This window comes from Daldinia vernicosa, assembly GCF_022497035.1.
Source record: "Daldinia vernicosa strain CBS 139.73 unplaced genomic scaffold F5Y00scaffold_8, whole genome shotgun sequence".
NCBI lineage: Eukaryota > Fungi > Ascomycota > Sordariomycetes > Xylariales > Hypoxylaceae > Daldinia > Daldinia vernicosa.
Window position 1 is genome coordinate 272,869 of NW_025953924.1, and position 24,118 is coordinate 296,986.

At 47.7% G+C, this 24,118-nt stretch overlaps 10 protein-coding genes across 10 annotated transcripts; 4 read left to right on the forward strand and 6 right to left on the reverse strand.

The window, feature by feature from the left end:
- Positions 1–116: 116 nt before the first annotated feature.
- Positions 117–2,881, forward strand: F5Y00DRAFT_258927 (peptidase family M1-domain-containing protein; the record flags this gene model as incomplete). The annotated part of the gene is made up of 2 exons (XM_048010791.1): positions 117–2,161; positions 2,263–2,881. 2 exons carry the CDS (start codon positions 117–119, stop codon positions 2,879–2,881), a joined length of 2,664 nt encoding a protein of 887 aa, XP_047867900.1.
- A 1,301-nt stretch (positions 2,882–4,182) lies between these two features.
- On the reverse strand, positions 4,183–5,757 carry F5Y00DRAFT_204467 (uncharacterized protein). Its single transcript, XM_048005413.1, has 4 exons — positions 5,440–5,757; positions 5,355–5,382; positions 4,702–5,230; positions 4,183–4,649 (listed from the first exon to the last, which is right to left on the reverse strand). Exons 1-4 carry the CDS (start codon positions 5,631–5,633, stop codon positions 4,216–4,218), a joined length of 1,185 nt encoding a protein of 394 aa, XP_047867901.1. The 5' UTR covers positions 5,634–5,757; the 3' UTR covers positions 4,183–4,215.
- Positions 5,758–6,335: 578 nt separating this feature from the next.
- Positions 6,336–7,425, reverse strand: F5Y00DRAFT_228310 (uncharacterized protein). The gene is made up of 4 exons (XM_048006608.1): positions 7,150–7,425; positions 7,041–7,072; positions 6,885–6,966; positions 6,336–6,823 (listed from the first exon to the last, which is right to left on the reverse strand). Exons 1-4 carry the CDS (start codon positions 7,243–7,245, stop codon positions 6,797–6,799), a joined length of 237 nt encoding a protein of 78 aa, XP_047867902.1. The 5' UTR covers positions 7,246–7,425; the 3' UTR covers positions 6,336–6,796.
- An 848-nt stretch (positions 7,426–8,273) lies between these two features.
- Positions 8,274–8,689, reverse strand: F5Y00DRAFT_258930 (uncharacterized protein; the record flags this gene model as incomplete). The annotated part of the gene is made up of 2 exons (XM_048010792.1): positions 8,274–8,420; positions 8,507–8,689. The coding sequence occupies 2 exons, from the start codon at positions 8,687–8,689 to the stop codon at positions 8,274–8,276; spliced, it is 330 nt and encodes a 109-aa protein (XP_047867903.1).
- A 1,017-nt stretch (positions 8,690–9,706) lies between these two features.
- F5Y00DRAFT_204516 (uncharacterized protein) lies at positions 9,707–10,648 on the forward strand. The gene has a single exon (XM_048005414.1). It carries the CDS (start codon positions 9,751–9,753, stop codon positions 10,486–10,488), a length of 738 nt encoding a protein of 245 aa, XP_047867904.1. The 5' UTR covers positions 9,707–9,750; the 3' UTR covers positions 10,489–10,648.
- Positions 10,177–12,322, reverse strand: F5Y00DRAFT_228312 (maintenance of mitochondrial structure and function-domain-containing protein). The gene is made up of 3 exons (XM_048006609.1): positions 11,800–12,322; positions 11,453–11,724; positions 10,177–11,397 (listed from the first exon to the last, which is right to left on the reverse strand). Exons 1-3 carry the CDS (start codon positions 11,981–11,983, stop codon positions 10,810–10,812), a joined length of 1,044 nt encoding a protein of 347 aa, XP_047867905.1. The 5' UTR covers positions 11,984–12,322; the 3' UTR covers positions 10,177–10,809.
- A 706-nt stretch (positions 12,323–13,028) lies between these two features.
- Positions 13,029–15,143, forward strand: F5Y00DRAFT_228314 (adenylate kinase-domain-containing protein). Its single transcript, XM_048006610.1, has 4 exons — positions 13,029–13,782; positions 13,876–13,928; positions 13,995–14,149; positions 14,260–15,143. Exons 1-4 carry the CDS (start codon positions 13,641–13,643, stop codon positions 14,711–14,713), a joined length of 804 nt encoding a protein of 267 aa, XP_047867906.1. The 5' UTR covers positions 13,029–13,640; the 3' UTR covers positions 14,714–15,143.
- A 393-nt stretch (positions 15,144–15,536) lies between these two features.
- Positions 15,537–16,837, forward strand: F5Y00DRAFT_274236 (Diaminopimelate epimerase-like protein). The gene has a single exon (XM_048013318.1). It carries the CDS (start codon positions 15,771–15,773, stop codon positions 16,704–16,706), a length of 936 nt encoding a protein of 311 aa, XP_047867907.1. The 5' UTR covers positions 15,537–15,770; the 3' UTR covers positions 16,707–16,837.
- Positions 16,838–17,493: 656 nt separating this feature from the next.
- Positions 17,494–19,850, reverse strand: F5Y00DRAFT_228316 (uncharacterized protein). Its single transcript, XM_048006611.1, has 2 exons — positions 19,260–19,850; positions 17,494–19,191 (listed from the first exon to the last, which is right to left on the reverse strand). The coding sequence occupies exons 1-2, from the start codon at positions 19,641–19,643 to the stop codon at positions 17,695–17,697; spliced, it is 1,881 nt and encodes a 626-aa protein (XP_047867908.1). The 5' UTR covers positions 19,644–19,850; the 3' UTR covers positions 17,494–17,694.
- A 226-nt stretch (positions 19,851–20,076) lies between these two features.
- Positions 20,077–21,861, reverse strand: F5Y00DRAFT_228318 (uncharacterized protein). The gene is made up of 2 exons (XM_048006612.1): positions 21,224–21,861; positions 20,077–21,164 (listed from the first exon to the last, which is right to left on the reverse strand). Exons 1-2 carry the CDS (start codon positions 21,272–21,274, stop codon positions 20,664–20,666), a joined length of 552 nt encoding a protein of 183 aa, XP_047867909.1. The 5' UTR covers positions 21,275–21,861; the 3' UTR covers positions 20,077–20,663.
- Positions 21,862–24,118: the final 2,257 nt, after the last annotated feature.

The following is a 24,118-nucleotide window of genomic DNA, read 5'->3' on the forward strand; positions in this document are numbered from 1 at the left end:
TGCAACGTGGGACTACCCCTCTGCGTATAAATATACCACCAGCATATCTACCCAACAGCCGGTCTTTCTCTTCGTCGTCCCCAGTCTCTTGTTCAGCTATCATACCCTCATCCATCATGGCAGACCGAGACATTCTCCCCTCTACCGTTGTCCCCTCTCATTATGATCTCTCTATATCCTCCTTGAAGTTCGACGACTGGTCCTTCCAAGGAACAGTGGACATCCAAGTCTCCATCACGGAACCTGTCAAGGAAATAGTCATCAACTCTATCGAGCTCAAGCTACACACTGCCAAAATCACAGTCGACCAAACCAAGTCCTCTCAGTCCTTTGAGACTACCACGTTCAACTATGACGAAAAGAAGCAGCGTGCAACCCTCGTCTTCGCTGAAGAGGTTCCTGCCTCTCAAAAGGCTACTCTCCATATTACATTCCAAGGAATCCTGAATAATGATATGGCGGGCTTCTACCGGAGCAAGTACCAGCCTACAGTTCCCGCCGCAGCTTCAGTACCCAGAGACGATACCTTTCATTACATGTTGAGCACCCAATTCGAGGCCTGCGATGCCCGCCGAGCTTTCCCTTGCTTTGACGAGCCTCGACTAAAGGCAACTTTCGACTTTCAAATCGAAATCCCCGAGGACCAGGTTGCCTTGTCTAACATGCCCGTTAAAAACACTTCGAAGTCCAAGGATGGCTTTGTGGTAGTTTCTTTCGAACGGACCCCGGTCATGAGCACATACCTTCTTGCCTGGGCCGTTGGCGATTTCGAGTACGTCGAAGCACATACCGAGCGACGATACAATGGAAAGCAAATTCCCGTGCGCGTGTACACCACCCGGGGACTTAAGGAGCAAGGTCGATACGCTTTGGAGCATGCCCCTAAAACCATCGACTTATTCTCGGAGAGCTTCGGTATCGATTACCCCCTACCAAAGTCCGACTTGCTTGCCGTTCACGAGTTTACGCACGGAGCGATGGAGAACTGGGGTCTGGTTACCTACCGTACGACAGCCGTCCTTTTCGACGAGAAGACCTCAGACGCTAGATTCAAGAATCGTATTGCATACGTCGTTGCTCACGAATTGGCCCACCAATGGTTTGGCAACTTGGTCACTATGGACTGGTGGGACGAACTTTGGTTGAACGAGTCATTTGCTACCTGGGCGGGATGGTACGCCGTCAACGAATTCCACCCCGACTGGCAAGTCTGGGCTCAATTTGTCAACGAGGGAATGGAATCAGCGTTCCAGCTTGATGGAATGCGCGCATCTCACCCTGTTCACGTCCCAGTCAGAGATGCTCTGGATGTGAACCAGGTCTTTGATCACATTAGCTACCTAAAGGGATGTTCTACTTTACGAATGCTAGTCAATCATCTTGGAGAGAAGACTTTCCTTAAAGGAGTAGGGGCGTATCTGAAGAAGCATGCTTACGGTAATGCCAAAACTGAATATCTCTGGGAGGCGCTGGCCGAGGCCTCTGGAGCCGATATCAATGCTCTTATGGGCAACTGGATAGAGAAGATTGGTCATCCCGTATTGACTGTTGCTGAGGAGCCTGGGCAGATCTCGATTAAGCAGAACCGGTATCTATCGACAGGCGATGTGAAGCCAGAGGAGGATCAGACCATATGGTGGGTACCGCTCGCATTACAAGGTAAGGTAGGGCAGCAGGACATTCAGAACTTGGCCCTTACCGAGAAGAGCACGACGATTCGCGATATCGACGACAACTTCTATAAGATTAATAGCAACGCCACCGGTTTCTACCGAACAAACTATCCTCCAGCTCGTCTCGCTAAGCTTAGTAAGCAGCTTGATCGCTTGAGTAACGAGGACAAGATCTCCATTATTGGTTCTGCGGCTGACTTGGCCTTCTCTGGCTACGGTACCACGCCTGCTCTTCTTTCTTTCCTCGAAGGCTTCAGGGGCGAGACGAACCAACTTGTCTGGGCTCAGGTTCTAGATTCCCTTGGGCTAGTTAAGACTATCTTCGGCGACGACGAGGCTATCAAAGCTGGCCTCGAGAAGTTTACTCTGAAGCTTATCGGCGACGCAGTAGAGAAGATTGGTTGGGAATTTCCGGAAGGCGAAGACTATCTCAAGAGTTTGCTGCGAAAAAGGCTTTTGCTTAGTGCCGCAGCAAACGGCCATCCACAGTAAGTTGCCCTGCTACGAGATCATATACCTCATTTCTCTATGATTAAGACTACGCTATGTTTCACACACATTCCGTTTCACCAGCTAACAAACGGTTCAGAGTCGTCGAAAAAGCCAAGTCATTGTTCGAGGCTTGGGCTGATAAGGGAACCCCTCTACCCCATCCGAACTTGAGGACCGTAGTCTACCGCGCCGGCGTGAAGACCGACCCGGCAAAGGCAGTTAAGGCTCTCAAGAAAGAGTGGTTCACCGGAGCATCCTTCGACGGAAAATTGGTCTGCCTTGCTGCGCTGGGCCACGTTCGTGACCCGGACCTCATTTCTAGCAGCATCCTACCCTTCAACAGCGACTTATCCCCACCTGCCCCTCCGTCCGAATCGGTACCTTCAGGTGACATGCATACCATTGGTAGCACCCTGGCAACTAACTCAGTTGCCCGTCCAATCCAGTGGAAGTATATCCAGGCGAATTGGGAGAAGTTAATAACTAAGATGGCGAATCCAGTCGTTCTTGACCGCTTCGTCAAGCACACACTTTCGAAGTTCACTGATGCCAAGTACATTGACGAAATTGACGCCTTTTTCAAGGACAAGGACACAAGCGCCTTCGACCGAACCTTAGAGCAGGTCAAGGACTCCATCCGTGGCCGAGCCGCCTACCGCGAGAGAGATGCTCAGGCTACCAAGGAGTGGTTACGCGCTAATGGTTATCTTCAGTAGAGAGAGCCTTTGTCCGGGGCGTCATCGGTATATCTATCTATGAAACTCGTGAAAACTCCTGCGTGAGTTGCGTCATTGAGCATTATACGAGATGAGACAATCATATCAAAGCTACAAGCCAAATAAAAGAATAGTAAATAAAAATGAACACATTATATTCTGCGCAATTGCATATTGATCCTAATTTAGAGTTGAGATTTTCGTAGCGCTAGTCCAGTTGTGCAACATGACAGCTCATCATCGAACGCAGTCTTACTAGTAATTATTATATTCTCTTCTCTAGTTTGGCTTATATAGAAAAATAGTTAGGGGTAGCTGAAAAGGAGATAAATAAGCTAATGAGCTTTCTCGCTTGTAAAGACTTCGAAGCCAAGCACATCATTATCATTAACACAGTCTTCTCGAATTACTATTAACTATAGCAGAGAACTCTAACTCTTATGGCGAGGCGTCCAGCGCCAGCCAACTCGAGCCCCTTTCTTCCCGAGGTCTCTCTAATATAATTCTAGAGCCTCTCTCTCACATCATATAATCATCATTATACGCGGTCACACGCAACATTACAGGCAAAACACAAAGCAAGCAAACAAGCAAGTAAAGCATGTATCCTCATAATCTTGGTCTCATTAACCATTTACGCCAACCGACTTCTTTTTTTTCGCGTCTCGTAAATGCCAACGAACTTTTGGTACAGACAAACAAGGAATCCTGTCCCCCACCAACCCGATGCGCGGTGCGGGAAGAAAGCCGACGCCAGTTTGTGCCCACCCTATTGTTTCCCTTTTTATAAAGTCAGAGGGCCGATCCAAACGTATTTGGACAGCCCACCAATCCCTTCTTTTTTGCTTTACAATTATCCCCCTCATGAATACATGCGCGGGGACCGAATGCTGATGCTTTTTATATCGAAATTAATCCTGTACAACCAGACGGGCAGAGTCTAGATACGGTCGAGTGAGAACGAGGTAGATCAGCGCCATGACTGTCGAGCCAGGAGCCGATCTCGAGAGATGCGGCAATAAAATCGACGGGCACCGGCACGAGGCTGAATCCTCTACGACTCTTCAGTTCGTGGTCTTCCGCCACGTCCCATCCCACCGCGGCCACGGCCACGACCGCGTCCTCGTCCCTCTCCGTGTCCTCGCCAGCCACCGCGGTAGTCGCCTCGGCCACGTCCTCTCCAGCCTCCTTCGCGATCACCTCGCGGTCGGTTGCGCTGAACCTGGTGGAATCCGTCGTTCGCTTCCGCGGGGGTACGAGACTAAGTAATAGTAGTTAGTAATATGGACTAGAACGTCTCTTCGAAACACTTTAAAGGTGTGGTAAGTAATCATCTATTTACTAACCTCCGGCGGGTTCTCGGGCTGTTCGTCGGCCCATGATTGGACATTGCCCGTTGATACAGGGGTTGCTGTTAGGCCGGTCTCCGTTTCGGTAGGATCTCGAGGGACCTTAACCCACTCTTCCTGGGAAATGGAGGCGCTCAGGTCGTTGTTAGCATCCCATTGAGCCTCGGCGGCAGCGTTAGCAGCATCGTCACCGACGTCTGCATTCTCAGGAACACCAGGGGCCGATGCTGGTGTAGATTCGGTGTGGCCATTTGTCAGGGGGGCCGCCGTTCCGGTACTGTCGATCTCAGTAAGACCGGCATGGGCAACAGTTGGGTCGGTTCCATTGGTGGTCTCGACAGGCGCTTCCGTGGATTCGGCGGCTACCTCAGCAGCAAACAGAGCGGCATGAGCCGCAGATATAGCCTTAACTTGGGTGACTAGGAGAATGTTAGTAATAATAGGAGAAGGGAATATATCGAATACACGAACATGTGGTCTGAAGCTCGTCTCCGCTAACACTGGTGGTCTTTTCTTCGGAACCTTCGATAAGCTTGATCATAGTAGAAACAGCATTCTCGTCTCCCGAATAGACGTTGAGGAGAACACCCTCGAGCGCCATGTTCTCGTCCAAGCCAGCATCTGCCTCCTCTGTTCTTCGAGCAGCGGCCAGTCGAAGGAACTGCGATAGTACCAGCAAACTATCATGTTGAGTCTTCTTAGAGTCAGCTGCGGCTTGCTCCTTAATCTCGCTAATCGCATCGGCCTTCTCTTTCTCGAACGCCTCCGTCAGGGTCTTCTCTAAGCTGGCCTTCTCGGCTGCGAGGCGAGTTCGGTATTCCTCGTCCACTTTCTTATACTGGGCAAGTTGTTCCTCGAGCTGAGCAAGCTGAGATTCCAGTTGGGGTTTCTTCAGGCGCTGAGTGCGCTGGTCGGCGTTGATGATTCTAGCATTGACAAGTTCATCTAGTGATTTGTCTTTGTGCTGGTCGATTATGGCATCGGTCTTGGCAGAATTGGACTAAAGGGTGGGTGATGATATAGTCAGATATAAGCTCCATCAAGCAATAAGTGATGAGATGAGGGGCAGGGGAGAGAGGGGAGGGGAAAGACATGTGCATTAAAGAACTGATTAAAGAACTTACAATCTTTTTGTTTAAGTTACGGATGTTCCTAGTAAAACACGTTAGCGACAAGTAGAGCGCTAGAATGCGACGATGTCACACTGACTTCTGAAGCTCACGGACGTAAGGGCTTTCGGAGCTATCATCCTGACCTTCTTGACCAGCGACGGAACCAGCCTTCTCGGGCACGGACAGGGCAGACGGGGCTGGAGACTCGGTTCGCTCAGCCTTAGCCTTCTTCTTCTTTGCAGACTTGGACTCGGTCTGAACGAGAGGGTTCTGAACGGCAGAAGAAGGCATAACTAAAGAAAGGGTAATGATTTGGTCGTGTGCTCAGCGGATTAGGTACCTAAGGTGGGATATTTTGGGAGGGGAGCTTGTTTGCTCAACTTGGCGAAATGTAAGATTTCAAGGTTGATGAAAAAAAAGAAGAGGGATGCGGGATGGGATGGGGGATGGGATGCAAGTTTCTTGCGCAAATATATTTTTAGAGTGATTTTTGTTTTTGTTTTTTTCGAATTTGGAGATTCTAGTTTTAGGTAAGGTGACTAACTAACACTAGGTGAGGTTGTGAAGTTGTGAGGTTGTGGTTTGTGGTAAGATAGGGCGAGTTTGAAGAAATGATGCAGTTTGGTGCAGTTTTTGGTTGGACTTGGCAGCTTGGTTGGTCTTAGCCTAGGTCCTTGGTCCTTTGGGTTTGAAAGTGGATGTTTATTTTCTGCAAGTGCGAGTTTTGGGTTCAAAGCTCGAGATCGGAATTTTTTAACCAGGGCTACCGTTAGCTGCTTACCCTAGCTGCTTTACCCTAGACTCGCCCTTTATTCAGGGCCCAACGCTCTCTAACGCCCTTCCCTAATCCAACGGCTGGCCCCGACCTGACAACTGGGCAAGCCTGAACCTTACGTAGGAGCGTACCTAAGGTATTTTACCCACCAGCGAAACTTGAAGAAACTCTAAGAATTATAAAGTGAGAAAAAAAAAGATCAAATTTACAACCATCTACACTAACCTAGTCCATATAATCTTTAGTACCTGGTTTAGTTTGTGCTGCACAATGTTTCACATTTATTTAGTTAATGCCTCTTATACCTATTATTGATCCGTTTCTGTATAGTCATCCTATCTTTGTGCCTTTAATAAATACCATGCTAAGAAGCCTCGCATGTGCCTATGTGCTAGGCAATAAACAAGGCTGAGTGTGCACAATATATGGACTATACCATAACCACCAACAACTTCCATCGAGTCCGACTCGGAGAGGCCCAATGTATCCACCCACTCGTTACCTCGCGCAAGGCGCGCTTGATCGAGGTGAGACAAGAATCAAAGGGCAGGGCACACTTCAACTATGCCTAGACTCGGAATACGCTAAACACCCTCATTGGTCGGCTCATGATATAGTGTATCAAGTCTAGCCACTATAGCTCCGACAATAACTCGATACTATGCAGGCTTGTTCTCTTTCATCCCTTGAACTTGGCCAGGGTATCCTTCAAACGTATCAGTAATTCTACAGTTCGCCCTTACAAAGAAATCGCGTTAAAAACTTACCGCAGTAGCTTTTTTCACGCTCCGAGCACTTATCCCCCTTTCGCCAGCTTGTTTCCCATCAATAGCCGCTTCTTTCATGAGTCTATAATCCATACGGTTAATATTCCAATAAATAAATAAAAAATCGCAATGCTAAAGAGGAAGGTCAAACCGTACGTTTGCATGAAGAGCACGTAGTCGAGGAATATCTATAATGATGCACATCTAATTAGAACGCGTCGTGAACGCGGGCCAAGACAGTGAAAGTAGAGCGGGCCAGCCTTACCATGACATCGACGTTCTTGCTAACGTTGCAGTTAGAATGCGCTTTCACAATCTTCTTCACCGTCGCCCTCGGGTACATCTTCTGCCCAGGAGCCATTTTGGGTTATATTAAATAGAAAGACGAATTAAGGTGTTGTCATGTCTTGCTCGTTAAACCAAAGGCGTTTCAAACGATGGATTGTAAACTCGACTTGTTGATTTTGAAGATGGCAGCTAATACCTAAAGCCCCACCAATCGCCGTTGACACTGGAGCTGTGCGCACGTTAGAGGTACGTAAGTACTTAAGTACGTACCCTACAAGGAGCTTGGGCCAGTACCCCACCTCCTACAGGCCTTGAATTGACTTACAGCTTCCAACAGGAACATAGGACAAATCCAACAGCATTATCACGTGCTATTATCAACATCAATTCTTATTCAATGTAGGTTAAGTACTTGTAATAATATTTATTCTCTTCATAGTTCAAATATCGATGTAAGAGGGCTAATTAACATATTAAATAGCTTTCCAATAAAATAAATATCAAAATACTGGCAAGATACTTACCATGTAAAAGAGGTAGCAAGAAGATGGGAAGATGGTCCGTAATAACAACTCCGAATAAAATATTTCGAGACTATTATGATAAAAGCTGTATTAAGTGAATGTAATATGATCCTAAGTTTATGAACCGTATAAACTCGGGTGAACTATACATTACTTAAACACAGAGTCTTTTATTCATCAGATAAGTATATGATAGGAACTAGTGATAGGAATAGAGGATTAGACTTATATAAAGTGGACTGACTGGGTTGTTCATATTTAAGTGATCAACATAAAGGAAGATATAACACATAGGCTTAGTTTAAGCCAACTTGATTTCACGATAGTTGAGAAAGATCTTCGGGTTAAACAACCCCCTTTTTTTTGTATTTATTTCTAGCTATATCAGCGGGACCAAATATAGTCCCTTTAAATCAAGGCCTTCCTTTTTTATAAGTTTTCTAATTTTACAGTTTTTTTTTTCTTTCCTTCATTTTCAAAACACTGCCAAAGCCAGTTAGCTTTAGCAAGAAAACAGCGAATGCTTTATAAAAGCGGTGGATGGTTATAAAAGATCATCACCAAGTAATTTCAGGTCTTACTCCGCTTGACCTGTGGAATCAGCGGAGATATTGAGCTGATGCAAATTGTCGACGAATCTCATCTGTTGGCCATTGGTATTAAAGATCTGGAGGTTTCCATCCTCGTCCACTTTGCGGAATCCTACGGCACAACAGCTGCCATACTATAGAGAAAGGATAGGTTAGCAATGATGTAGATGAGATATTGTTTAAATATTCTAGTTACAAAAGGGGAGGTTAGTATACTTACAAATCCATTACAACCGCCATGAAGACAGTCGCCTACAGCGCACCAGTAACAACCGGGAACACAGCAATAGGTCTCCGGGTCTCGTGTCTCAAGCGAAGGCTCTGGAATGGGTCCAGCATTGACGAGAGCTAGAGGAGCGCTGAGGATGGCGCCAACGAGGTAAGCTACAGTAGAGAACTGCATTGTGAGTGAAGTTAAATTGCCTGGGATGTCTGCGACTTGAGTTATTTTAGAGGTGAACAGATTTATTTTCGGATATGTGGTTGGGTTTGTTGACAGGAATCTACAATAGAGAAGATGAGGGAAAGAATAAAATTATCTTCCAAGCGACGTTTATATAGATCTTCGTAGACAATCTCGTTCTGCCTCTGTTGTGATACGACTGAAATGTTCGGAAACATCCCTATCGTTATAAGAGTAACTATAGAAACATTTTGGAACAGACTACCAATTCACTTACAAGATCTTTACTTGAATCATTAGTAAAACGGGGAAAACAATTGTATTGTTACCCGAAGAAATACAAACCTATTAAAGATGGAAATATCACACTTACAAGCTCTTTGTTTTGGTTGGTTGTCTGTGGCCTCGGCTTTGGAATAGTTAGACAGTAATTCACTGGCCGACTAAAGATTATTTAGCTTATCCGAGTAAAGGACCATGCCTATCTATGCACTTAGTAACTATATTCACTACTTATCGCTGGGTAGTCGTATTGGACGCCGTGTAAGTGAGTTGGAATTTTACCAGGAGTGACTAACGGAGTAAGTCATTATGAACGCCAACCTGTGTCTAACAAGCTTAATCTGCTTAGATGCCTACAATACCTATCTCGGAAACATTTCTAGTATACCACCGATGAGCAAGGTCTAAAATAAAAAGAATGTTTGAACAATAATTGCTATCCAAGAAAAGGGGGACTTGGCTGCCCAAGGATGAGATGAGACTAGTCCTTCAACTTAATTGTCCCGTAATCGAGAGAAAAGACTCACTTACAATGTAAAAGTGTTAATAGAAACATTCATTAAACGGGTAACTTACCCGGCAGATTATTGAACGCAAATTCAGACGCACTGCTTCTTTCACATACACACACACACACACACACCTACTCCACAGTTTACAATACAGTAAACATACTGTACACATTCACAATTCATACCTGTTATAACTAACATGGAACTCAACCACATCCCACCACCACAATCCAGACCATCCAGAACCAACCAGCAAAGAAACAAACAATGTCCTCGCAAGTACCCACACCTCGACAATTCCTAACATCCCTAATAGAAAGCCTAAACTCAATCCCTACTCCCACTCCCACTACCCCACAACCTAACACAACAACCGGAACCGGGAACCCGCTGAAGCTCGTCCCGCCGGCGCACCGCCCGCTCCTCACCACTTTATACGCGCTATACCCGTTGACTCTCCTACCAGCCTTAGACTTACTAGACAGACGTCTCGCAACGCGCATCATCATCGCGCCGCCCTCCCATCATCAACAGGGAGGCGCAACAACAACAACAACACCAGCACCAGCACCACCACAACCCCCCGAAGAAAAGGGGCAGCCACCAAGCCATCATCACTCCTTCTACATAGTCCGCTCCGCGCAACCCCAACACCCCCGGCGCGACACCGCCTCCGCCTCCGCCCCGGGCCCGCGGTACGTCGTGCGCCTCTCATCCTGGAACTGCAGCTGCGCCGCCTTCGCCTTTGCCGCGTTCCCGCGGGGCGAGGACCGCTACGTCATTAATACCGCACCCCGCCAGCCCTCCAAAGACGACGCGCTGGAATGGCAATTCGGGGCTCTGAGCCTCGACGGCGTCCAAGGAAGCGGGATCGCCGGGGTGCCGTGCTGCAAGCACTTGCTGGCGTGCGTGCTGGCTGAGAGGTGGAGTGCTGTGCTTGGTGGGTATGTGGATGAGAGGGTTGTTGGGAGGGAGGAGGCTGCGGGTTTGGTGGCGGATGTATGAGGAGGTAGGTAGGTGTGTATGTCGGAAGGAAGGGTCGTTTTATGACATGACATGGTGAATGATGAATGAAGTGACGAGTATTTTATCCCTAGGAAGGGCTATAATGTAATAGCGTATAAACACCGGCATACAACTATCGCCTATGAGGAAGTAAGGCTTAGGAGATAAAATGATGCCTTCATCAGGGATTAGCCCCTGGTCAGAACTCTATAGATTTGCATGCATGAGGTATCCCCAACCTCGAAATCAGCTCTCGTCCAAAGAGTATTAATGTACAGGGGTTGCAGTAATTTGGTATTCCATCTACTCATAAAAGCTTTGCTATTTCTTCTTTTCCTTGTCGCTACTCTTCTCCGTAGTCTCGCCACCGACGCCGTTAACGCCATTCTCCTTCTTCTCCTTCTCGTCTTTCCCTGCCGTCGCGGCAGCTTCTTCCTTTGCCTCCTTCTCTTCCTGCTGTTGTCGGTTCTGGATCTTGTTCTCGATTAAGTCGTGGAAAGCCGTGATGGCCCGGATTAAACTGCTTAGGTAGATGGCGAGAAGCTGGTCGTTCGTCTTGACGCTCATCGCATAAGATAGCTCACCCACATTACCGCTCTTTCCATCAACACCGGGCTTGGGTGTCGATAGGTTAGGTAAGAGGTTGAAGATATCCTGGAGGTTTCCTAAGACGGCATGGTTCACTGGTAATTTACCATCTTGAACTTTCTGAAGGTACGCTTGGATGTCACGTAATCGGAGGTGTAGTCCTTGTAGCGATTGCAGCTGGTTTGTGATCCGCGTCGACAGAGTGCCAATAGCTACGTCGCGAATATCTCGGAGCAGGTGCTCGACACCGATCTCCTCCGCTTCCTCGGCCTCGATGGTGGAAGGTGTATGTACGAAGGTCTTGGATGTGGTTGTGCCGTCCTATTCATCCTTATATTCAGCATTTGATAAACGGTGTCAGTATAGAACTACTTACGTCCTTAATCTCCTCTACCGCGAAGTACGCATCCGTCGGAACGCCAGACTCCTTAGGTTGGACGTCGATGATGACCAGTAGCGGGTTTGGTGTATATCTCTTGAAGAGTTCGTTGATCTGAAGGTCAGATGCGCGCAGCTTAGGTCCTGAGTGGTACCAGCCTATTAACTTCTCTCGGGCGTTGACCTTCTTGAACATGTCATTCATATTCTCGACGTAGTTGTGATCTAAGAACCAAACGGACGGATCATCGCTGTCTTCCTCGAACGGAACTATATAAAGCATATTAAAGGTTAGTGGTGCCGACGTAGGCGACATAATGAGGAGTAGAGATTAATGCGACTAACCTGCGAAGCTGTTTGACACTCGTACATTTTTTCCATCGTTCTGACCCAATAGCACACCGACGACTCGCTTCCGCGTGCCTTTTGCTACCCGATTGAAGTGGTCTACGACGGAGAGGAGGACGAGAGGGGCAACTGTAACATTTTTATTGACGAAAGAAAGGGTCTCGGCGGTTGTGGCAGGCATCTTGAGGAAGGGGAATAGGGAAATTGAGAAACAGAATGGAATGGGGGAGCTTGGTATACTCAAGATAAGCGAGCTTGATGGAAGTTGATAAACAGATAGAAAGGCTGTCGTATGTGAGGCTGCCTTCGTTACGAAATCCCGGCAAGCTCAGCTCTTGATTAGGATTAGTGCGGAATATGTTATGCACAGACCCCCACTGACAAGGCTGATGTAATACCTAGGTCAGTTGTTTCCACCTGAGCTTTTATGTAAGAGTTGGAGCGATTCAATCTATGGAATAATTACATAATCGCAATGTGGCTGAAGAGTGGCTTGTTCTTTACTGTGCGGGTGGCTAGTGGACCTTGATGAATGCCCGAACCTTTAGAAATTTTTTTCGTTCGTGGGGTTGCCACAGATACAAATACACGGGCCATGCGTTTCGTGGCGCCAACAAGAGCACAGCCCGCCTTCACGATAGGTATAGTCTGAGTTCACTAAGATAACCTTTAGATACCCTAGAAGTTCTATAATAGTTTCAACATTTTAACGGCACAATGATAATAGTATATGTTTGCTACTAAGCAGGGAGGGTCATATGAACATTCATTAGACTAGTGAATCCTTCCGGCTGACTGAGGTATATTCCGTATTATACCTATTCTGACAACTAAGGACGAGCGAGCCTAGGTATCCGCTTGGCCGAATACTTGGAAAATCACGAACCGATGCTGGTCGTTGCTTATTCTACTACCGTACGGATTAAAAGCCGTTTGAATGAAACTCCTTAAATGGTATAAGAGTAAACCGATTATTGGAAGGTATCATAACAAGGAATATAATCAATTTCATCGCTAGTTACATCTAAGTCAAAGAATCTAAAATATCGTCAACCTCGGCGGTCCAACGGAAAAAAAGAATAGTAATCCGACTTTCACTTAGGTCCGGAGAAAAATAGCCGAACCCCAAGCAAAGCACCAAGACAAAGCTTAACCTAAACGGGTAAGACGGTGAAGCTACCCTTAAGCTAGTGTACCTCGGTGCGGTAAGCTAGAAATTACATACTGGCAGGTTACTGGCAGCATGCCGCTAAAAAGCAACGAGATGTCTCCACTCTATACTGCCATCCGTGGGTATGGGTCCTTCTATGCCTAGGCTGTAGCGACGGTTGTTATTCAGTTGTCCATTGTCCCTTCAGCCACTGGGGGGCCCCAATTGCCCCGAGCTCCAGTCTACCGATAAACATCCAGTACGGGGACGGGGACGGTGAGCGTTTTTTCCTTTAGTCCCCTTTAGCAAATCGCAATTGAACGTGGCAATTTGTTCCTTGTCCGAAAAAATTAAAAAAGTAGAGGTGGTCGTTCCGTCTTCGAGTTACAATTCTTGAAGAAAAGAATATCCCGATTCCCGACTCCCCGACCTCGCTGCACCGCTGCACGCTGCACGCCGCACGCCGCACGAGCACCACCAAATTTCCAGAGCTTCTAACACCTGGCAACCTTCTCTGCCAACCTTCAACTTACTACGCTCTTCTCTTTATCTTCCCTACCGGAATTTCCGTTGCTTTCTTTCCTTTTTTATTATATCACTCACTCACTCATTCTTTTGTGACCTGACCCGTCGCCTTTCCCTTACCTAGCCTTGGTCTGGCTCAATTGATTCGTTTGAGCTGTTTAAAATGGGTGTTATCGACAATGAGATGAAGCGGTTGCAGGACGTTGTGTCCAGCCTAGAGGACCGCGTACGACGTCTAGAACAGCGCCAATCCGGCGGAAGTAATGAAAGCGTGCGCATGATCCTTATGGGCCCTCCTGGAGCTGGTATGTCATTAGAAGAAAAAAGAAAAAAACCATTTTGGCCGAGATATTGGTCTTAGATGAGCGTTGCGCTAACTGCGACTTGACAACTTTCAGGAAAGGGAACTCAGGCGCCCAAGATCAAGGAGAAGTTCTCTTGTTGCCATTTAGTAAGCGCCGACACATTCTAAAGCGCTATTTTCATGCGAACGTAAATTACTAACAGCCGTAAAAAGGCTACCGGTGACATGCTTCGATCCCAAGTCGCCAAGAAGACGCCTCTTGGAAAGGAAGCGAAGAAGATCATGGATGCCGGCGGTTTGGTCAGCGATGACATCGTCATTGGTATGATCAGGGAAGAACTTGACAACAACAAGGAGTGCAAGGGAGGGTACGTTCTTTTTTTTCGCGCTCTTGTAGCAACACCTTTTTTTTTTCTTTGGCTCGTAGCCAGAAAGATGTATCGAATTCCAACGTCGAACTCGACTGACCTTGCCCTAGCTTCATCCTTGACGGTTTCCCCCGCACTGTCGCCCAAGCCGAATCGCTCGACAAGATGCTTGCCGAGAAGAACCAAAAGCTACAGCACGCCGTCGAGTTACAAATTGACGACGCTCTCCTAGTTGCGCGTATTACCGGTCGTCTAGTGCACCCTGCCTCCGGTCGAAGTTATCACTCCACCTTTAACCCCCCGAAGGTGCCTATGACGGACGATGTCACCGGCGAGCCTCTGATCCAGCGATCCGACGACAACGCCGATGCGCTTAAGAAGCGTCTGGTTACCTACCACCAGCAGACTTCCCCAGTTGTCGGATACTATAAGAACACTGGTATCTGGAAGGGCGTTGACGCCAGCCAAGAACCTGGCCAGGTTTGGACCAGCCTGTTGAAGATTTTCGACGAGAGCAAGAGCCCTAAGAGCGGTGGTATCTTGAGCAAGCTGACTGGCCAATAAGCCAGCGGCTACTCTTGTCTTTGCCTTCCGCTCTCATCCTAGTTTCCTACGATTCGGATCTAGGAGATAAGATGTCGGCATGGATATAGGAGTTTCCAGCATGAGGCGTCAGGCGATCATCTAGAAAGGCGTCATTATCGGAATGTGACGGAGTGGGAAAGGGGTATTTGGAGCCCAGGGCGCCTAAGGAGTAATGATGGGATGAAAGGGGGTACCTATGGAAATAACGCGCGACTTGTATCATACGACTTGCATGTACCATGGCATCATGAATTAAGCCTTCTAAAAGACCCTGAATCTTGCGTCTCCCTGAAAGTTAGCACTAAACTTGGGTTCAGCCTGTAGATAGAAAACGCCATGTTTTCCCAGCATCATATCTCTTCCCATTCTATGCTGAACAATGGCCATTTTTCAGAATCGATGACTACCGACTCATACTTCAGAAAAGATCTCGGTATAATGTAATATTGAGCTTTAGCTTTAACGGGGTAAGGTTGGATGACTAACTGCCCAATTAAGGAGAATAGCTAATAGTTGACATTTTTAAACAAGACAATAAACGTCAAAGCTTAGCTTAAGAGTAACGTAAATAATGTAACTACTTAGGTAGAGATAGTTATCTCTTTCATCGTTCGAATTACGAAGCATACAAATAAGTAGGTATAAGAGTATGAATATGTAGTTACGATAAATATCCGAAAGTATTCGTTGATTTCTATATTGTAGAGACTATACACATGAATACGACTCTATACAGTATAGTCTATACTCGTTACCAACTTGAAGCGAAAAGCGGTCTCCAATCCCATGAGTCACTTAATACCATTGCGACATATGCAGGATCCAAGATAACATCGAATAAGATCGCTTAGAGGTCACATATATAAGAGAGTATAGCCCTATATAGGAGAGTATGGCCAGCTTCATTGCATTTACGAATAATCCATTCAAAGTCTCAATAATACATACATAGGTACCTATATATATTATATGTATGTATATTATATAACTAAACCAACAGCGAAAAACGTTCTTCTCATAACCAGACACCCCAACCATGGCCTTAACATTCACCACCTTCGACGTCTTCACCAAGACGCCTTTCCGCGGCAACCCCCTCGGCATCGTCTCCGTGCCAGCAGACGCGCAACAGCTCACCCAAGACCAGAAGCAGCTCATCGCGCGCGAGTTAAACCTCTCCGAGACGGTCTTCCTCCACGAGCAGACCCCCGCCGACATCCGCGCCCGCACCGCCCGCATCGACATCTTCACCCCGCGAGCCGAGGTCCCCTTCGCCGGCCACCCCACCGTCGGCACCGCAAACTACCTCCTGCACCACCTGCGCCTCGGCTCCGCCAAGATCCTCGGCACCCGCGCCGGCCCCGTGCCCTTCTTCTCCCAAGCGGACGGCGCACAGGTCGCCGTCGCGCATAACTTCCACATGCACAAGGCGGCCGTTCGCGGCCACCCCGTCGTCAGCATCGTCAAGGGCATGACGGCCGTCATGGCGCGGGTGCCCGACCTCGACGCCTTGCGCGCGCAGACGGCGAACCTGGTCGGCGCGGAGAACACGTTTGCCGCGGCGGCGGCGGCGCTGCTGGACGAGGGCTGGCGCAGCGGGCCCGTGGTCACGTATTTCTACGTGGACATGGGGCGCGCGGCGGACGGGACGACGACGACGACGCGCAAGTTGCGAGCGCGGAATCTCGGGAGCCGCGAGGATCCGGCGACGGGGTCGTCTGCGGCGGGGCTGTGCGCGATGCTGAGTTTGTTGGAGGATGGAGGAGAGGGGGACTCGACGGGGTCGGCGACGCGGTCGTTCGAGATCACGCAGGGCGTGGAGATGGGGCGGCCGAGCGAGATACGGGTTCGCGTGACGCTGAATGCGGCGCGGGATGGGATCGAGGAGGTTTTGATTTCTGGGGATGCGGTTAAGGTTTTGGAGGGGACGGTGCCTATACCGTCTCCTGAGACGACGGTTAAGCCTGAGTAGAGAAAATGATAAGATGAGTAGGTAGGTTTATAGATACGTGATACTACTTTGGAGCTGAGTTATTGTTTATTATAGCTTTGTCTTGGCCATTAAATGAAGCGAATATACATACGGTGTATAGAAGTAGGCCGTATATATGTCGTTATTAGCTATTTCGCTGGGATGTTTTATTAAATCTCCAAGAAAGCAGTCGGGAATACCAGCACACGACGAAAAGCGTATCTTTAACTCCTCGCCTATGCTCCCTAACTTAGCACATATACCCTCTAAGCAAACCAACCCAACAAACAACCATTATAAAGACAAAGAATAAGTAACGAAAATAACACTTAAATTTTCGCAGAGGATATCTAACTAGGTACCTAGTAGGCCAAACGCAAAGTCTACTCTGATCTAAACAAACATAGTCTCGATATGTATTATGCTATAGGGGGTAGTCGTTCCGCGAGGTGAACCCAACTCTATCGCCAACTAAGCAGCTCTCTTACAAAAAGAAATATGAAGAGAAAAGAAGGTGGTATGATTAGGTAGGGTAGGTAGGTATGTATCTTCCATTACCCGTCCGTAAGACGAGCTACGTACCTAGGTAGGTAGCAAACAGCCAGTCCGTCCCTCAACGCCAGACCATCGTTCACGTCGTAATCATACAAAAGAAAGACATAACGAAGATATACCAGAGGGAGTGCGCAACAGCAGTAAAAGTAAAAGTTATTGACAATAGAAAAAAAAGAATTTAAATCCAACGCCTTTCCATTAGGTATTTCCCCCCTTGCCTCCCTGCCTCCCTCCCTCCCTCCCCTTTCCGGAGGACAACAACGCCGATGGAAATGCAGATATTGACCGAGCTGTGAATAGCCGCCGAACGCCTCGCTTTTAACCCGAAGCCTCTGCAATTCATTTTCGCTTGCCAGATTACCTCACCGCCGTAACTGTAACTACACTACACTACACGTGTAAGTTGGCCCAAGGTAAGGTAAGGTAAGTCCCGCTAGGCGGATCGCCCCTTAGCAGCTCGAGCCGCCGGCGCGCTGACGTCCCTCCTGTCGCCCGTTCCCGACATCATCTGCCTCCGGGGCGTGGCTAGGCCCTGCGCAGCACTCCTAGCTCTACCGCGGCGCTCTCTAATCTGCGCTAGCGCTTCTTCGCGCGTCATTGTTGGTGCCAGGGTCGGGTTGTTGACGTCGAATGACGGAACGCGGTTTTGGTTAGTTGGTTCTCGGATGGGAACTGTCGTGGTAGTGGTTACCGTGTAGAAGGCTGAGGTACTGTGAGGTCGTGTATCCTCGTCTGGTTCCATCTCAGCTTTTGGGCGGGCTGCTTCTTCGGCATCTTCTTCCGAGTCTGAGCGATTATGACCTTCTAGCGGTATGGTCGGGATATCCATCATAGGGTAGTTAGAATCGCTTTGACGCGGTGCGTTGAGGAGTGAGAGGAGGGAAGTGCGCTCCTGCGCCATCAAGGCAAATGTTGGAGGCTCGACGGATGGAGTTCGAGAATAAAAAGAATGGTTTGGTGGAGGATCTTTTGGGGTCGTTGGCTCGCAAGGGGAATCCTCAGATTTCTCTATTGTGCGTAGGTCCTGCTGCGAGATGGTCCTGAAGATCCCCTCAGAAGGAACAAAAATAGTAGAACGTCGGGGCTCCTTTCGTTCTCTCGGTGCCTCCTTTTGTACAACACCCTCTACCTTCGATTCTCTCTTCTCTAGTGGCGGTAACTCTTGTTCTTGTTGTTCTACTTGCTCCTGCCCCTGACCTTGATTGTACTCCGAATTCCTAGATTTAATAGAGATAGGCTGCTCTACGGACTTGGGCTCCTGGCCTAAAATCATAAGGTCTGCCGGGTCCACAATCGTAACTGGTCCAGCCCGCTCTTGACGTGCAGAGGCAGCCAGACTTCTCCGCGGGCGAGACTTTGCGCAGGAGCAGCATCGCAGTTGACACTCGGCCTGTACGAACTCCAGATGTTCTTGGGCTCGGTCAGCTCTTTGCTTCTCCCATTGCCATAAACGTGTTAACTCTTCGATCTCCTCTTCACTCGCAGCTGAGGAAAGGATATCAACCGCCGACAAAGAAAAACGTCCCTTTTTAGGCGACGCGAATTCACTATCCGGATCCTCGGGCGGGAGCGGTAGACGCCCCTCGGCGGCAATCCTAGCAATCTCTTCGCTCTTGGCGGCTTCCTTGTAGGCATCGCGCTCCTGTTCGACGAAGGCAATTCGTTCGAGAGCCTTCTCTAGTTGCTCTTGTATTTCGGCTAGTTGGTAACGGGATTTAAAGGCTTCCTGCTCTCTAGCCTTGCTAAGATCCTTCTCCCTTGCAAGGGACTCTTCTACAGATTTGCAAGAACTTCGGGCCGCTTTGAGTTCTTCTTGTAGCTTAACAATAGATGACTGTGTCTTGAAAACTTCCTTGCGCGCGTGTCGAATTTCCTTCTCCCAAATCGTCTTGCTGTGTTGGAGAGTTTCTTTCGCTTGTCCATATTTCTCCTGTTGATTAACTATTAGCGCAAGAACTTTACCAAAGATAAACAGTGTTTTGGTTTTAGTAAGCTTACCATAACATCTTCTAACCTTTCGCCTACTTTGCGCTCTCGACCGCGGCTCTCTTCGACTTGTCGTCGCAGAGCCCGAGCCTCTTCACGATAGCGGCGCATCTCAGCTTCTGCTTCTTCGCGTCCTATCATGGCTCGTTTTAAGGCGGCGTCGGCCGTCTTTCGTTCAAGTTGCCTAGACATGGATGCCGCGCCTCCGGGGCCAAGGTGCGCCAAGTTGTTGAACTGACGGATCTTGTCGTGTACGTCGCTATCACGAAGGTGATCGGACTTGGTGGGAGACGGAGGGGCGGCTTCGCGCTGTTGATTAACTTTGTCGGGAGATGAAGGCTGGAGTGCCGCACCAGGCGAACCTGGCACGCTAGACGAATTTTCGACGTGAATCATTTGTTTACCCGCTTGCACTTGCGGATTTGTATAATAGGTACAAGATAGATTAAATGTTATTCTGAAGAAGATGCGATTATGTGCAGCATTGGGGTTTGAAAAGCCAGCTTAAAGTTGTGGAATGTGTTAAAGATTACTGTGCATTGAGCAGTGATAAGTGCAGTGCAGTGATAAGTGGAGGTGACAACTTAGAAATCTGGTGATAGCGGGTTGCCATGTTTATCCTCGAGATAAACGCGTTGCCAGGTCAATAGATGCGGAGCCACGTGATTGCTTGACGGTTATCCAACGGTCCGAAAAGTCGCACAGCAGCTGGAACAGGCGCATTTTGACCCCACATATTCCATTCGTCGACCGTTAGCACTAATTATGAGGTACCTAGGTACCTATGTTCACTAATTTTATTCTCCCCTCTTCATTATTGATCTACCATGCTGCCATGATGCTGTGCGGCGAATGATCCCGACTTGAATCGTGTAAGTGCATTTAGTTTTACTAATTGCAGAACAGAACACAAAAACAAAAGGCACTAGATATAGTGTATTGGGATCGAAAATATATTTATCTCCTCATACAGGTCATTAAACACGACTCGGTTTTGTACCATTTTGTCCGCGCCTTTTCCCCAGCTGTCCCTACGTGTACACCTCCACTTTCTCTTCTCTCTTCGTGAACATCTCGGCTATCAGGAGTAAGACAAAAGTTAATGATAATAAACCAACAACACGACCGAATCGAAGTCCCACAATCTCGGTAGACACGACTCGCCCGACGCCGAATACTCTTCCCAAGCGCGAGGATGAGAAGCGAATGTGAATGCCTAAAGTCCAAGCCACATATGCCCATAATACAGCCTCCCCAAGATTACATGGTAGACAGACTACTTCCCAACCTGACTACCTGAAGCTTCCGGTTGGAAAACCGATGACAGAGAAGAGATGCATGGTATCAAAAGAAAGAGACTATGCCGAGGATCGCCCCCTATTCCTATGTTAAGCGTTTTTGTTCTTCGGTGATATTTCAATTGTTCACTCGGCGGGCTGTTTCATTGCCTGTTTCCTTGGCCTGTACCTTGCCGGCTCGGAGCAGGTCGCCGATCCAGGTGAGCGCTTCGCTTGTAACGACGAGGCCAGCCGAGACGAGCGCCTTGCTGGATGCTACTAGGCCATCACCTCCAACCTTTTTATACTCGGAGTTGTAGATGTCGAAGACGTGGTCCTTGGTTTCTAGCCCTTTGCGGACGGGGAAGAAGAAGAGGTTTACACCATCACTCCACAGCTCACCGGTCGGTTTCTTTAGGACGGGAAGACGTTCGTCGATTTTGCTTAGGGCACCCTCGCCGATCTGGTCGGCCTTCTTAATGTAAGGAGAGACATATTGATACGGCTTGGAAAGGTACGGAAACACCGGCTTAGCCAAGGTTTTATAGGCGGTATCACCCAGCTCTATCGACTTTTGGCCATAGGGATTCTTCTTAATGAAGGCAATGCTGTCGTTGACCACCGGGTATTCCCTGATGTGCTGCTGCGACGTTAGTTCCGGTCCTATCTGAGGTTTAGATGGAAGCGCGGCGAGCTTACCGACAGAGTCGCGGACGATGGATGAACCTCGCCGTTAACCTGAGCAGCCATCGTTGGGCTAAGTCACCTAAGTAGTAGGAGAGTAGAGAGATAAAAAAAAATATCGAGGAAGGGAAATGGATAGAAGGAGCTCAAGGGCGAGCGCTAGTGTAGGTAAGTTGTTGGGTCACAACGATGGTTTGTTTAGGGAGATAGAGGAGGGAGGGGATGAAATAAGGTGAAAGAAGAAGCTTAATCGAGGCTTATTCGTTCGCAGGATCAAACGGGATAAGATTGGGTGGGATGAGATGAAATAGTGTAAGGAGAGAGAAGGAGGGAAGTCGATCAAGGTTGAAGAAATCGGCGACTAATAACTTAAAAGATGAAGTCCGTTAAAAGGCAAAAATGCGGGATGAAACAGGCATAAGGCATAGTCAGGTGAAATGGGATGCTTTTAAAACAATAAATAGTTCAGCTTGACGATGTCCCGGCGCGAACATTCTTTTTTAGCATGTGCTTCCCTCCTTTGCCTTATCACATTAGGTACATACATGTAAGAACAGTCAGTTTTTACATGTATTGTACATCATACACATGTTAGGTACTTACATGGTTATCATACACTCTACCTAACATGGCAGAGTCGCATTACGCCTTCGTGTTGGGTATATGGTATATGTAAGTAGGTATGTAGTGTAAGTAGAATTGCCGCCATTCTTTAAGGTCCGTTATTTGACGCATTCCACGCCGTTGAACCAATGAAGTCACCAGCGCTGAACTCGTTTGGTTCCGCAGTGTTTCTAGCGGGTCTCTAGCTATCGAGCTTTACACACTAGCAGCTAAAAGCTGTAAGCTTCGGATGCGGTACCTGGATGCCTGCCGTAGATCCGCTGGCGGGTCAAGTACACGTCGGAGGGGCGATAACATGTGTCACAGGCAAGATATAAGCTATCTATGCCGCTTGAAGTTACTGATCCCGGTGAACTTACAGGGGGTTAAGAAAGAATTATGTTAGGTCGGTATTTGTACAGTACACCGTACACGTAACGTATACACTAGAGGACCCCCCCTGCCCCCATGGCCCATGGCCCCCTCCAGCCTACATTAGGTACGTAGTACATATGTAATCTTTACCCCTGTCATTTGACATGTGAAAGATTCGGAACTTTTCTTTACCTCTCACCTTTACACCACTACACTACTACTATCCTATGGCATTACTGGCACCTATGTATGGTACAACATCTATCTACACATACACTATTCGCATTCGCAATCACTATCCTTGTTCCTATCTATCCGTCTTCTTCGGTTCGCCTATCTTAGATACGCACGCGCGTTATGTACTCGGTTACATTCCTGTACCTTTTATCGTGAACCAGCTTGAGACATGAACTGCCTTATCCTTATAGGACTATGTACATATCACACCGGTATGTAAGGATCTCGGAAAGGCACATCAAGATCTTATTAGCACCGTGCCCTCTCATTATGTAAATGTTTTGTTTTAAAGGTTGCGTGTCCCATCCAATCCGACCCGAGTTTCGATTATAAGCACACCGGATGGGAATTTCTTTGATATAAAATCGAGCCAAGACCGACCATATTTGCATCAAGACACCGTCATATGCAATGCTTACATTAACTATACCTTCTTACCAAATAGATAGCTATTGTGGGCAATTCGCTCGCAATTGATCCTTCGCTAGGTGAGCTCGGCAAGGATAAGTCCACCCTTCGGCGAATGAAAACGTGGCGGCGGCACGCCTTGATTTCGAATGGGTCGGCAAGTCCCTCGTCTTGAACGGTCTTAAACCTTAGGTACTTTCTAGCATATGAACTATGAACTACGAACTACGAGCTACTACATTTCATTACTTGCCTAAGCGCCGAGGCATCATTAACTCGCATCTAGTATAAACTTCCTTTCCAAGACCTTGGACAAATTTCCGGAGGCGTGCCGTATCCATCGTCTTGGGAGCCTTGAATGGTTTTCAAATATTATTATCAAGTCCAGATCCATCTATTATTCGCAAAAACTTCCAACAACCTCGGTTCAATCAAGATGATAGAATGATAATCAAGCCATTCGCCACTTGTCGTCTGAACCACTAAGAGTCTAAGACCGAGGGGGGGCTTTGTTTGCAAGCATCGCCGTAACTCGTCGGGGGGCTATCGAGTGATCCAGGGGTTCTTTGATGGATACCGATGGAACCTGAAGAGTTGCGCGATTCCGATGCTGCATGATAACTTGCCTGTCTCTTTCACGAGATTCTTATTGTTAACTAACCTAGACTATTAGTACATACATACATATACACCATGGTCCATTATCTACATACATATTGTACAATACTATAAGCCCCACTTCAATTTATATCTCACGATCCATCATGTCAACTTTCACATGTCAAAAAACCCCCACGAGGCTACATACATTCAAACGAATTCGCGGTCTCACAAAAAAAAAAGAAATTCGATATTTTCTCGTCATCCCGCGACGCCACGTTCCGCCAAAAGGGATGCCAAGAACGCGCGTCTATCTACCCATGCTCCTGGGACAGATTCAGCAGAAACGATCGATTAACCTAGCAGCCTAGGTCCTAGGTATATCAATCCTCAAGCAGTACGTATTGACTATCAACGAAATCATTATTAACTACTTGGCGATCTCCTAAACCTGTTTACAAGACGCAATCCCGACCTTCCCTGTCAAGTTGCCATGAAGACCGTTGGAATACGAGGACGGTCAACTTTAATCATGGACATCAGAGCCGGAGCATGCTAATTACATGCTCTAGCGTGAACCATATGACCGGTAAAGCGTAGACTGAACCAGCATCCACCGAAATTTCAGAAAAGAATCTAGACTAAAACACTAAAGAGTGACTGGTGATTTTATAGTCCACCGCCATA

What these genes read in the sequence shown, in the direction of transcription:
- F5Y00DRAFT_204467 (XM_048005413.1), bottom strand. Translation starts at nt 5,633, where the DNA reads ATGCCTTCTTCTGCCGTTCAGAACCCTCTCGTTCAGACCGAGTCCAAG. An exon ending in GTAACTTAAACAAAAAGATT is followed by an intron (nt 5,231 to 5,354) that starts GTAAGTTCTTTA and finishes CCCACCCTTTAG; the next exon opens with TCCAATTCTGCCAAGACCGA. An exon ending in AGACGAGCTTCAGACCACAT is followed by an intron (nt 4,650 to 4,701) that starts GTTCGTGTATTC and finishes ACATTCTCCTAG; the next exon opens with TCACCCAAGTTAAGGCTATA.
- F5Y00DRAFT_228310 (XM_048006608.1), bottom strand. Translation starts at nt 7,245, where the DNA reads ATGGCTCCTGGGCAGAAGATGTACCCGAGGGCGACGGTGAAGAAGATT. An exon ending in GCAAGAACGTCGATGTCATG is followed by an intron (nt 7,073 to 7,149) that starts GTAAGGCTGGCC and finishes GCATCATTATAG; the next exon opens with ATATTCCTCGACTACGTGCT. An exon ending in TACGTGCTCTTCATGCAAAC is followed by an intron (nt 6,967 to 7,040) that starts GTACGGTTTGAC and finishes TATGGATTATAG; the next exon opens with ACTCATGAAAGAAGCGGCTA.
- F5Y00DRAFT_204516 (XM_048005414.1), top strand. Translation starts at nt 9,751, where the DNA reads ATGTCCTCGCAAGTACCCACACCTCGACAATTCCTAACATCCCTAATA.
- F5Y00DRAFT_228312 (XM_048006609.1), bottom strand. Translation starts at nt 11,983, where the DNA reads ATGCCTGCCACAACCGCCGAGACCCTTTCTTTCGTCAATAAAAATGTT. An exon ending in AGTGTCAAACAGCTTCGCAG is followed by an intron (nt 11,725 to 11,799) that starts GTTAGTCGCATT and finishes TGCTTTATATAG; the next exon opens with TTCCGTTCGAGGAAGACAGC. An exon ending in CGGTAGAGGAGATTAAGGAC is followed by an intron (nt 11,398 to 11,452) that starts GTAAGTAGTTCT and finishes AAGGATGAATAG; the next exon opens with GACGGCACAACCACATCCAA.
- F5Y00DRAFT_228314 (XM_048006610.1), top strand. Translation starts at nt 13,641, where the DNA reads ATGGGTGTTATCGACAATGAGATGAAGCGGTTGCAGGACGTTGTGTCC. An exon ending in TATGGGCCCTCCTGGAGCTG is followed by an intron (nt 13,783 to 13,875) that starts GTATGTCATTAG and finishes GACAACTTTCAG; the next exon opens with GAAAGGGAACTCAGGCGCCC. An exon ending in AACAAGGAGTGCAAGGGAGG is followed by an intron (nt 14,150 to 14,259) that starts GTACGTTCTTTT and finishes ACCTTGCCCTAG; the next exon opens with CTTCATCCTTGACGGTTTCC.
- F5Y00DRAFT_274236 (XM_048013318.1), top strand. Translation starts at nt 15,771, where the DNA reads ATGGCCTTAACATTCACCACCTTCGACGTCTTCACCAAGACGCCTTTC.
- F5Y00DRAFT_228316 (XM_048006611.1), bottom strand. Translation starts at nt 19,643, where the DNA reads ATGATTCACGTCGAAAATTCGTCTAGCGTGCCAGGTTCGCCTGGTGCG. An exon ending in AAAGGTTAGAAGATGTTATG is followed by an intron (nt 19,192 to 19,259) that starts GTAAGCTTACTA and finishes GTTAATCAACAG; the next exon opens with GAGAAATATGGACAAGCGAA.
- F5Y00DRAFT_228318 (XM_048006612.1), bottom strand. Translation starts at nt 21,274, where the DNA reads ATGGCTGCTCAGGTTAACGGCGAGGTTCATCCATCGTCCGCGACTCTG. An exon ending in CATCGTCCGCGACTCTGTCG is followed by an intron (nt 21,165 to 21,223) that starts GTAAGCTCGCCG and finishes ACGTCGCAGCAG; the next exon opens with CACATCAGGGAATACCCGGT.